The following is a 13,616-nucleotide window of genomic DNA, read 5'->3' on the forward strand; positions in this document are numbered from 1 at the left end:
ACTCTAATAAAGTGAAACTCGTAGCTGGCTAAAATAAAGATACTCTCTTTACCTCCACTTTACCCCATCCCCTCCTCTCATAATAGAAGAACAAACTGACAAATAAATGATATCCATGTTAGCAACCTAAATGAGTGTTTGCTGAAAACAAGATTTAGGTAACTGTTCATTTATGTATAAAACCTAAGCTTTATCCATAAAGATGATGATCAAAAAGTGAAGGGAGTAGTTTATTTTGGTACTCAACTTTAACTAGAATAAGTGCATATTTACTAAAATTCCAATATTTAGAGATAAAAACATTTGAATCCATTGTTTTTTATTTGAAATTAGAGATGTAACTAATCTTTAGAAAAAATAGGATTATTTTCAAGAAATATTTTAAGTCAATTATTTTAAGATTTAAATGTAACAATTCTATAAAGAAAAATAGGATTAAAGTTTAAGAAATATTTCTTTATTATTAAATTATCAAATCTTATAGAAAAATAGGATTATTTTCAAGAAATATTTAATCATTTGTTTATCATCTTAGACGTCAAGTTATAGACACGAACCAAGAAAACAAGAAACTATTTTGTCCATAAGTAGGAAATTAAGCATTAATCCTGTAATATTTTAGAAATATATTGGTAATATAAATTAGGTTTAAATGACAAAAGAGTAATTCATAGCAGGAATCAAAAGGGATAAAACAATGGTCGATAAATTGATATACTTCCCCCATGATGAAACACAAAATTAATACTTCTGGTATAATCCCTTTCGTGGCAACGAAAACGCCCCTTAAGGAGCGTTGTCATGAAAGGGACTATATCTAATACTTCTATAGATTACTATTAGTGGTTGAAAAGTTTAAACACTTAACTTAATGAACCAACCAATCAAAATTTAATAAAAGTTTCCAAAGTTGTTGGGACAGCGAATATTAAATGTTATTATAACTTTGGGCACTTGTGTAATAAACAGCCCAATGTCCCCTTCCTCCCTGGATTATTTTACTATTCTGACATAGTGACGTTAAGTCAGACCCTAGTTATAGAGAAGCTGCGCTTCAAAAAAACATCTAAGGATTTAAATTCCTGTTAATTATATCAAATTAACATAAATTAGCAACAAAGGTTGTGTAAAAAATTGATTATTAAGTAAATATTTAGAAAAAATTCCTAGACATCTCAAATCTGTTTTTAAAGTTGAATAATATTATGATATAACAGAAAAATTTCAGTCTTAATGATCCATAAATGATGCTGTTTTAATACTATATCTAATTGTCCCAAGAAATCGCCATTTCAGATTCTTTAAGATCTATAATTAAAGCTCGCTTCTTAATGGGGGGTTTTTAAATAAAACTATTTATGAGTAGTTATTATTTTATAAGAATTTATGTTGTCTAATTATAGTTTAAATAGGAAATCAATAAGACATTGTACAACTAGGAATTAATTAGGTAACAGGACAGACTTAGATTTAAAACGTTGGTTGCACCTTGAGGTGATGTGGGTGATTCCCCTCTCCCCCTCACTTCTTTTTATTATTTTTTTGAGGGGGGGGGGCGGTGGCTGGGTTTAAAACCTATCCTGGACCAGAGTAAAACTCCCTTAAGAATTAAAATTTGTCCAGAGAAGTAAGCTAACTTTTTAATTTAAGATGTAAATATGTGGGTAATAAGTTAGTAATTTAATTGGCTATGGCATTACCCCAAGTTCACGCTTCTGACACAGCAATTTTAGTTATAAATAGTAGCTACGCTCCTAACATCTACGGTTTTAGTAACCAAATGGTTCAGTAGTTCTTAAAATCTTAAGCTACAGACAAAAAAACCTTACTATTTTATGTAATAAGATATAATCTTTAAAAAATTAATTTAATATAATTATAAAAACTGGTGTCAGGTGTCCTTCTTGATGCCTTTTTAAAAAATATTCTAATTTGATTCGGTCGGGGGGATTTGACGTGAACTATAACCTACCCCCCCCCCCCCCTCCCACCAATTTATTCTTGCAAAATTATCCAGAGAGAGAGGGGACAGTGGGCTGTTTATTAAATTAGTCCCAACGTTTTATAATAACGTTTTCTTATTAGTTGGCTTAAAAACTTTGGGGACTTTGGAGGGAATTTTGATTTGTTAGTTTGTTATGATGAGTGTTAAGATGGGTAATTTTGTGTATTATCATTAGGAATGTACATTAATTTATCGGCCATTGTCTTATACCCTTACATCACTGAAATTATCAGTATAAAAATATGATTATGTGGGCCTTTAATCCTGTTAAATTTGGTCGGTGGTGTTATATGACATTATTAGAATAGCGTTACGAGGTATATTAAGGTTTATAGTAGTAATAGATAAAAAGTTATAATACTTACTTATAATAATATATCATTTTTTTAGGGTTTCGTATCCGATGCAGACAGAAGTACAGACCTAAATGTCAAAAAGCGTTGCTTCTAAAAAGTAACTAAAAGTTTCGTAAGTGACTTTAATGCGTCAAGACCGAAACATCGTAAGTTAACAAAATTATATTTCATTTTATTTTGTAGCTTAGATTTATTTTTAAGCAGAATCTATGAATTATTGTAATGTAAAAGAATAGTAATATATTTAGTTCAAAATTTGAAGCTTCCCTGCAACGGATTGGATTAATGTTGCTATATTGTTATATTATAACAAGCGGTTTTGCCCATATTATCTAGCTAGTGATATTCTAAATCTAAAAAATAGTTAAAAACCTGGCAATGAACTTTAAAAAGCTGTCTTAAAAGTGAGAAATTTCTTATTTGTTTTCAATGTTAGCGAGATTTTAAAGGACAGATAAAAAATCCTTACTACTTTATGCTTCATGATGATAATATTTATGTGATTTTCATAAAGAAAATAGCCTAAAACCATCTATAAACAAACAACCCAATCGAATCAGCCATTTCAGAGATCTATGATACCAAAATATTACCAATTAATGTTATGCATACAAAATCAATGGAAATCCTTTGGTTTAAAAGAATCTTGAGTCATAAATACCTAAATAATTATCAACATTCACCAAACTATGCGAGTTATACACGCTTCCAATAAAGATTTACATCTGTATGGTAAGATCCGATCCTTCCATGTTGAATAGAGAGGTTTTACGTTCACATTATTTTTTTTCATTTATGTCGACAAGTCCATTTGATTACAAACTTAACATTATTATTACTGTATTGTATACTTTCAAATTAGGAAGCATAGGATCTCTAAAATCTTTACCAGAAACTGCTAAGCTCCATTTAAACTATTTTGAAAGCAATTTTTTACATAAAATTTAATAAAATATGAGTTACAAGGACGATTGGGTATAATATTAGAAGCGCTGCATCTCTAAAATCAAGTCTCAAATAGTACGTATATCCATATTAAGCAATCTATAATTTTTGAATGGATTTAAAAAGAATTTTCGCGAGACTTCTAAATAATTGTTGAATTTCAAATTCATTGTTGCTCTATATTGGTTTATATTCGTATGTATCTATATATGTATTTGGCTTTTCGTATGTTGTCATTATTGTTAATATGAACTACGATAAACACTCCTAGAATACAAAAGAAAGACAAAACAAGTCAAAGAGAAGCTACGCTTCCAATTAGTTAACGTTTCTGTTCCTGCGTGTGTGAGTATTATGAACAGGTGAGCAAAAAATCTTCGGAAAGAGAATGGTATCAAGAAAAACAGTTTCAAAGTCAGCTTACAATTAGTTAACGGATATAGAATCGCCTATAAGCTAGAGTGTTTATCTATCTGTAATAAGAACATTAACTTCATAGGTATACTTAATTATTATGTATAGAACTTAAAGCAAAAAAAAATGAACGATAAATTAATGTAAACCCCCGTTACAATACACAAAATAACCCCTTCTGTAGAGTAAAATGATTGGTGGTAAAGTTAGAACACTGAAGGTTTGTAAACGTACAATCTATTCAATATTTAACAAAAATGCTCGAAAAAATATTGTAAATCTTTGGTGACCATCTTACTTTTTATTCTAATGTCCCCTTCTTCCCTGCTAGCTATTAAATTATGGTATCTAATATGATTTAAGTGAAATAGAATAAGGAATGAGCGGGTTAAAAAGAAATCTTTATTTATATCGATAAATTTTTCTTTAGAAAAATTATCCAAATGAATGCTCAATTAAAAGGAGGAGAACTTTTTCAAGGGAAAAAAATACAGTTCAATTTTATTTTAAATCCCAATTGAACCCATTCGAACCATTGATAACCATTCTTAATTTCAAAATAATATACAGGTTGCCGGATAAAAATTTGTTTCAAATGTGAACTTATTGCAAATTTATAAAGACTTGCATTGTACATAAGAGTCTAAAATATATTTTTTTTACATCAATATAATCTTTACAAATGGTTTCAATTTTACCTCTAACCTTTGGGAGCTTGGGATTTAAAGGTTAAGCTAAGAATTTAGCCTAAAACCACACCAATATCAATGTGAAGTTTAGCCTAAATGAACATTTCTTTCGGTCCAGCAAGTTTTTTCATAATCTAATATTTTTTTTGTATTAAATAATAAATATAATTTGATAACCATGTATAGAGGGGCTACCAAACCTTTTGGCTCCTCTGGGATTATGGTCAAGCCCCAGAGTCTACAAAAGATCTATAAACATTGGGGGGTTAGGGGGAGGAGCTACTCCAAAACCATTTACACTCTCACAGATATTAAAACAGTTTATGGGGGAAAGGGGGGTGGGGGCGGGACTTTTGGGACCTAAACTGTATTCAATTGATTTCAAGTGGGCGGGATCTTTATGGCTCCTGATTCATTTGCAATAAATTAATAAACATATACAGTCGAGAAATAGCGGTGCCTTTCAATTTTAGCATGATCATAAGTGCCAACAGATATTGGTTATCATTTCATTTGCCTTGTTTTAATTATTTTCATAATTGTCGCTACTTTGATATGTGTTTTTAATGTGATTTTTGTCATCCTTGTTTTTTTCCGGTTTTTAGTAGCGAAGCTACTCTATAATTCACTTTGTCCGTCCGTCAGTCCGTCAGTCCGTAACGCTATGGGGGAAATGGGATTTACTCTGGTCCTATAAAAGATAGAATGCTGAAATTTTTTGACAACATTCCCATCATTAAGGAGCACAATTGACTATAAAACATCATTGGCGTTCGGACCGATTTTTAGCAGGTTTTAGGCTATTTTTATATTTTTCCTATTTTTCTCCATATCTTCAGTGTTTATGGTCCGATTTTCAAATTTTTTTCAGTTACAGATATTAAAATTAAATTTCCCGTCGTTTAAAGGAACAGCCATGAAGGCCAGACTGCCTTTTTAGCAGGTTTTAGGCTGTTTTTTTTTATATATTTAACATTTTTCTCCATATCTTCAGTGTTTATGGTCCGATTTTCAAAATTTTTTCAGTTATAGATATCAAAATTAAATTTCCTGTCTTTTAAACAAAATAACCATGACGGCCAGACTGCCTTTTTAGCAGGTTTTAGGCTATTTTTATATATTTAACACTTTTTTCCATATCTTCAGTGTATATGGTCCGATTTTCCAATTTTTTTAAGTTAAGGATTTAAAAATAAATTTTTTTGTGGTTTTAATAAAACAACCATGACGGCCAGACTGCCTTTTATCAGGTTTTTGGCTATTTTTTTATGTTTTACATATTTCCCCATATCTTTGTATATTTTGATGCAATTTTCAAACTTTTATGGGATATCTGTATCAAAATAATTTTTCTCATTGTTATGAGCATCTTTAATATAATTTACTTTGACCATCGTCATCATGCAAAATAAAACAAGGTTTCATGTTTATTTTATCCAATAAATCTATTCTTGATTTTAGTAAAAATCTTCAAAATCTACGTATTCCAATTGACGATTTTTTGTGCTTCGCTACTTATGGATGTTGTCATCCTTGTTAGATAATATTCTGAAAAACTAGCGGATGCACTTCAAGTATCCTTGGAATTGAATTGAATTGAAAAAACATACATAGACTTTTTAGTAGCGAAGCTACTCTATAATTCACTTTGTCCGTCCGTCAGTCAGTCCGTCAGTCAGTCAGTCCGTCAGTCCGTAACGCTATGGGGGAAATGGGATTTACTCAGCTCCTATAAAAGATAGAATGCTGAAATTTTTTGTCAACATTCCCATTATTAAGGAGCACAATTGACTATAAAACATCATTTGCGGTCGGACCGATTTTTAGCAGGTTTTAGGCTATTTTTATATTTTTCACATTTTTCTCCATATCTTCAGTGTTTATGGTCCGATTTTCAAAATTTTTTCAGTTACAGATATCAAAATTAAATTTCCTATCGTTTAAAGAAACAATCATGAAGGCCAGACTGCCTTTTTAGCAGGTTTTAGGCTATTTTTATATTTTTCACATTTTTCTCCATATCTTCAGTGTATGGTCCGATTTTCAAAATTTTTTCAGTTATAGATATCAAAATTAAATTTCCCGTCTTTTAAAGAAGACAACCATGTCGGCCAGACTGCCTTTTCAGCAGGTTTTAGGCTGTTTTTTTTATATTTTTAACATTTTTCTCCATATTTTCAGTGTTTATAGTCCGGTTTTCAAAATTTTTTCAGTTGTAGATATCAAAATTAAATTTCCCGTCTTTAAAGGAAATAACCATGACGGCCAGACTGCCTTTTTGGCAGGTTTTAGGCTATTTATAAATATATTTAACACTTTTTTCCATATCTTCAGTGTATATGGTCCGATTTTCCAAATTTTTAAAGTTTTTAAGGATTTAAAAATTAAATTTTTTGTCGTTTCAAGAAAACAACCATGGCGGCCAGACTGCCTTTTATCAGGTTTTTGGCTATTTTTATATGTTTTACATATTTCCCAAGATCTTTGTTTATTTTGATCCAATTTTCAAACTTTTATGGGATATCAGTATCAAAATAATTTTTCCCATTGTTATGAGCATCTTTAATATAATTTACTTTGACCATCGTCATCATACAAAATAAAACAAGGTTTCATATTTATTTTATCCAATAAATCTATTCTTGATTTTAGTAAAAACCTTTTAAATCTACCTGTACGTATTCCCATCTACGATTTTTTGTGCTTCGCTACTTATGGATGTTGTCATCCTTGTTTTTAACATGTTTTATTGACGTAAAAATGTAATTGATCAACTATACAGCATTTTATATACTGCTATTGACATGGCGGAAACAAATTATTCACTTACATTGAGCCCTGACACTCGAAACCTGTATCTACTTAATATTGATTCTTATTTTAAAATAAAAATAAAATTAAGCTTATGGCGAATCTCTATTAAAGCTTACAAATCAGTAAAACCTGATTAGTTTCGTTAAGTCTAACTTAACAGCAATATAAAATATAAATAAAATCCACCAATAAACAAAGGTTATTCGGAAATTTGATTACTTTTAAATAAGTAGAGAAGTTTTGCTACATCAAATTACTTTAGCATTAAGAATGTAAATCATAAATATTATTACAATTATTCAAAAATTCTACTTCTTTAACACGGAAATAAAATATTATTCAATTATAAAAAGAAATAATTAATTAGTGGCTTAAGCGTAAAATCCAAAATATTCGAATAATAAATTTTATTGCGATTTTATGCTTTGATACGGTAAATAAATAGTTAGGTAATTCTAATAATGCTAAGATTTCTTTAGTAATTAGTAATGCTTAAAATCAAGAATTTTTAGTCATAAAATTACATAAATAAATTGATTACAGTATAGGTGGCCATCTCAGTATTACAGGATCTTTGAGGGAAAGGAAAATGGACTAAAAATTAATATATATCCGCCCCGTCATGAAAAGAAAAATTATCCCGTATGTAATTTAAAAATATTGGGGGGGGATTAGAGACTGTTACTCTTTATCAAATCTCAATCAGGATTTTAAAAGCGTAAGCTTACAAATAGCAGAATGAGTTAATATACATTTAAAATCAATGCATTAAATTCAGTTTTTACATCATAAAATTGACCACAGCCTCTTAAAAAGACATTTTAAATAATTTAGTCAGCTAATATCTAAAGTTGAATTACCCTTTCTCCAAAACCATTTCTTGTCACTGATCATTTTAACTAATTTCTGTATCTAGCGGTCATCAACATACAGTCTTTAATAGGCGGTTAAAGCCAGCCTTCTAAAGCCTCTAAAAGGGACTATAACTTAACGTATCAAGCAACTTCTTGATCCTTCCAAAAATGAAAAATCTTATCGCATTTTATCTTATTCCTGTATTAAGCGGTCATATACAGTCTTTATACGGCCAAACTTTAATCCTTCTGGTAGTTAAATCCCGCTACCTATGACCTGTACATAATAAACGGCGGTCAAATTCAGATATCTTTAGCGGTCAAAGCAAGTCCTCACGCCGTATCTAGTGTTCAACTTTGAGCTAGCTAAAAACTAAAAGTGCCTTCTGTATGTAAAAGGAATATACGTGGAATGTGGATATTATGACAGGAAAAAATTTTCGTCAATTTAGATTACCATAACGAAACTCATTTACTTGTCAGTTCGTTCATCCAGTTTGATGGGAGGGGAGGGGGTAAAGGGGATATCATTAATTTAGCCTGCTGCGAGTTTCACTGTATTAGAGATTAAGTAAATATGGTGCAACATCCAAGTAATAATATATCTAATGTCTTCCAGAATTTACTATGAATCAGAAAAGTGATGTATTTGTAAGATTAGTTATGCCTGTTTATGGGCTAACATATTCCCCCTTAATCTTACTATTAACATCACGCGCATAACACAAACTTTCAGGAATCAGCTCTCGACAACAAGTGGATGCGTTCTAATTAAAACTTTTATTTTAAAATGTCTTTTGAAAAACAAAAAGTGTTAACAAATTTAATTTCAATGATATTAAAAGTTTTTTTAATGTAAAGAATTCCTCCTCCCCCAATTAGTAATTTTAAATAAGACATGTTTTAATCAGATCTCTAGCAAACACATCTAGAGACATAGGGGCGGAGTCTGGGGGCGCCCCCACCCCCCATGGGTTTGGCGGAACCTTTGTTTATAAAGAGATAATCAGGGGGATAAAATAATCGGCCGTTTACCAACTTTCAGAGATTCAAATAAAATCAGAAGCCACGTAAAACAGACAAAGATAATAAAAAGAATTTTACATATTCATTAAATTGTGCCTTTTCTGATTTATTAAATTGAAATAAAACGGAATTTAAAAAGTCCTTTTAAGAATAGCGCTATTTAGTATTTACTATAAGCTTGGCCCCCAGCAACTAATTGTTTTCAAAGGGGTAAGATGTGAGAGGGGTCAGAAAAAAAAACGATTTCAAGACTTGTCTAAAACCATTCTGGGACCCATTATATTTAAAGCTACTATATACTAAATGAACATAAATGGTTTAGTCTTTTTTATATCTTAACGGACATATAAAATATCAAAAATAAAAATATTATTCGAAAATGATTTTATAACGAAATTCAGCTATGACTACTTTCTATAATTTTTTAAAGAATCTTTGTCTATGTCAATTGACCCCAACCCCCCAATATCTTACAATCTTAAAACCCATATATTTATTTCATGTAGGTAATATTTATAGGTTTTATTTTTCTTTTATGGTGGTATTTTGACTTATTTTTACAATTACAGTAATTATTTTAATTTTTTTAGTTATATGAAAAGATTTTCAAAATCAAATATTTTATCCTAAGTGCTTCAGAAAGTACAAAATAGAATATATGTTTTTTTTATGTTGTTGATGTTTTAAAATTTATTTCAATGAAACAAATTAAACACATTTAATATTTGGTATAATTATCATGTTATGATAATACAATATTGTAAATTATAATATCTAACTAATGCGAAATAAGTGGACATTATTTTTACTGAGCATCAAATAATCAATAAATTTATCAATTAAGTTACTATTAATTCCAGTGTTATTGAGAATTTTAGAAGCAAATTGAGCAATAAACATTGTCTGAGCAAAACAATTAAAATCGCTGAATTTCAATATTTGTTCATCCTTGCTTATTTTTAATGATCTGTCTTTTGCTATAAGTGTTAAAATACTAATTTGAATATATTCATCATTTTGATATACAGGAAAATGTATATTGAACAGATAAAAGTTTTCTTTCAAAAAAATAAAATCTGGTTTACCATCATTGTAGTAATTATCAAGAAATAATGCGAGACAATGCGTAAAATAACTAGGGAAGTAGCATTCCATAATTGAATGATCAGTGTCTGCTTTTACGTTACATTTCAAGCAAAGATTATTATCCAATAATTTCATTTCATACAATTTGCTTCTACTTATAAGAGTACGGTTAAATTGTTCAAACAGAAAACTTTTATAGTATAAAACAATAGGAAGCGACAGAATTTTATTAAAGCTATTTTTGAAAACCTCAAATTCTGGATTGTATTTTTTATCCATTTTTCTAGTTTTAAATGAAGGGGGGACAAATTGATCTTGCAATAATTCTTTGTTTGTTTTTTTAAAATAAAAGGTATATATTCTGGGAGAGTTTTCAAAAAGCTTTATGATAGGCTTCAAAACAAACTTTTGTTTTGATTCAGTTAAACAGATTAAGTTATTAAATTCAAAACCACTACACATATTTTCCACCACTTTTTGTAGTTTTAATAAAACTGGTTTCTCAGTAAGATTTTCTTTAATGGCAGAATTTAACAATGGCCGATATAAAACTTTGTGCTGTATTTTGATGAAATCAAGAATTGATGCAATGGTGTTTAGTCCATGCTCGTTTAGTTCCATTATATCAACATTGTTAAATTTGACATTTTTTGCCCAAACAGATGAAGTAATATTTGAATGAAGAAAGGTTTCTCTATGCTTTTCTAAAAGTACTAAAAATCCTTTGGCTTTTCTAAACATTAGTCCACTTTCTAATGGATAAAAGGTTCTAAAATTTTTAATATAATTATTTATGTGTATGTCAAATTAAAGCTTGCTTATGGCAAATTTTCAGAGAAGCTTCATTTGCCAGTGGTGGTACTAAAAAACCTTTTGTAACCCTCAATCCATTTTAAACCCAAAAACTCCAAAATATTAACTTTTTAGACTTATAATCCTTAATATCTGCTGAACCGATATGATTTAGCTTTGAAGTTTTATAACTATTTTTGGGAGGTTACCACCACCAGACTAAGAGAAATCGCCCTTATTTGACCGCATCGCAAGAATTTTTTTTACTTAAAAAAAAAGAGGAAAATTAGCAAAGAGGGCCTACTTCAGCACCTTATGACCCATAAAGACTTCTAGGGGCGGGGGATTATGCTGTTTGTTACACTAGTCCTCAAAGTTTTATAATAACGTTTTATTAATCGTTGGGGACTTGTAATCTACAGATGGGATAATTTGGATGTTATAATTGGGCATGTACATCAATTTATCGGTCATTGCCTTATTCCTTTATATCCCTAAAAGTTTTCCAAAATTGATTACAAGGAAGCCAAAGCAAAACATATAAACTGATTAAACCACATAATTTCTCCAATTAGGAAAATTAACAAAAACATTAGAAGATTTGTCATTATTTTGGTAACATCTATCATAAAATATACAGCTTTTTAGCATCAAATTAATTTATTTGATTTTTCATACCAAGTCTACTCTATAATTTCATATCTTATGTTTCTTTTTTTAAAGAAGCAAAAGAAAATAATATTTCTCTAAGTTTTTAATCGGCTGGATCGAAAGAAATATATTGGCTTTTAATAAGAAAAAAATTGTGCTAGATTTCAGGAAGATTTAATAAACGTTTCGTGAATTTTAAAATCTTATACAATCAAATCAAGCAATATGAATTTGGACAATTTTTATCTGAAGTATCGCATTTTTTCCCTTTAATTATGATGTAGGTAATTAAAGTTTCTTTACAAAGTGTATCGCTCTATAAAGGACCTAAAAATAGGCAAACAGAGAACATAGGCTTATATACATACGTATAATAATTCTCTTAAATTTACTAAATTTGCCAAAAGAACAAGCTTTGCGATACCTTGAGACAAAATTGTCTTTACTTTTATATAATGAAAATGAAACCAAGTTTAATCTTAATATTTAGATTAATTTCAAAGCAAAATTTGAAAATAAAAAACAAATAAAATTTCATATTATTAAAATTTATTAAGCAAACTATATTTTATATTAATAATAATATCACAGGAACGCAAATATTGACAAGAACAACAAATATACAACTGCAGGACAGCCAGGACAAGTTAAAATGAATCATCGCTGCTCACAGTTTGATGGTTGTAAAGACCTTGTTGGGAAAGAATTTTGGCCAGCTGTCCCTGATCTCCGGAGGACTTCTTCAGCTTGGCCCTCTTATTTTGGAACCAGATCTTAAGTTGAGACTCTGAGAGTCCAAGTTCTCTGGAGAGATGGATCCTGCGGGCCTCTGTCAGGTATCTGTTAGCCTGGAATTCTGTCCTCAGCCTGTCCAGTTGGGCGCTGGTGAATGCAGTTCTGGCACGTTTGTCTTCTTCTGAAAATGTAGGAGAAGTGCAACTACCATCCACCTGTTTCTGTTTGTTGGCACGGGGCTTTCTTGCCCGAGGACCGCTGCTGGGACGGTCACTGTAACGGGTACAGAACACCCAGGCGGGCCACAGCTGATTGTTGGGACCGCGCACCATGCCGGGAGGACAATCTGGATCAACTTTTGGTGCCTCGTTGGTGGTTTTAGATAAATCTACGGGAACTTCAATTTCAGGTTCAGATTTGGCGGATTTTTTCACTTGTTTAACAGGAGTAATAACTTCCTTTTTGGGTGTAATAACTTGGGTGGAGGTGGGGAAAGAAAATTTAACATCGTTCTTTGGTGATTTTGTGTCAGGTTTCAAAAGGTTATCAATTGAAAATGGCAAAAATCTGGCTGGGGTAGCATCAATCTTGCTGGAAACACTAAAAACATCTGTAGGTGTGGGTGGAGGTGAGCTCCTATATGACAAGGAGGTGCTGCTCACTGAACTTGATGGAGACGGAGTCCATCTTTCACCGTCTGAGTCTGGATATAATTGAAACAAATTTTGTTGTTGTGAGGGTAGATAGAATGGATGATACATGATGAGATGTATTCACGACAAAATCTTGGAATAGATTAAATTGTCACATCAAATGACCGAGTTTATATACAAGATTACCCCTTCCCCCTTTGGGCCTTTCCCAATTGCGCTTAATTGTTTTAGCTTTCCCCATTAAAGGGTTGACCAACCCCTTCCCCCTTTACCACCCATTAAGCATCTTCATTAGTCACCCATTCCGTCCAACGTTCAACTCCGGTCAACTTCTGCGACCGCAACGTCCCTATAATTGGCGCGTTCTTATTGGTCTATAAATAAATCCGGGCCTCTGATTGGCTGTCGTCGGTCATGTGATAAAATTTCCCAGATTTTTTGTCTGAGAGTTTTCACCTGTTTGTATAAATCCATCAAAATTTGAGGATTTTAAATTGTTGATGGATTAACTTACGAGATAAACTTTAAATCCTATTAAATTGACATTTTTGGGCGGTGACAGAATTTGTTTGGAAAACATTATGAATAGTTTAAAT

The 13,616-nt window shown here is 30.8% G+C and overlaps 1 protein-coding gene across 1 annotated transcript; it reads right to left on the reverse strand.

Moving 5' to 3' along the window:
• Positions 1 to 12,164: 12,164 nt before the first annotated feature.
• LOC145326847 (homeobox protein engrailed-1-B-like) lies at positions 12,165 to 13,150 on the reverse strand. Its single transcript, XM_080170282.1, has one exon. It carries the CDS (start codon positions 13,126 to 13,128, stop codon positions 12,280 to 12,282), a length of 849 nt encoding a protein of 282 aa, XP_080026408.1. The 5' UTR covers positions 13,129 to 13,150; the 3' UTR covers positions 12,165 to 12,279.
• Between the last annotated feature and the right edge of the window lie 466 nt (positions 13,151 to 13,616).

Source organism: Acartia tonsa, chromosome 8 (genome assembly GCF_053477335.1).
Source record: "Acartia tonsa isolate MP-2025a chromosome 8, ASM5347733v1, whole genome shotgun sequence".
NCBI lineage: Eukaryota > Metazoa > Arthropoda > Copepoda > Calanoida > Acartiidae > Acartia > Acartia tonsa.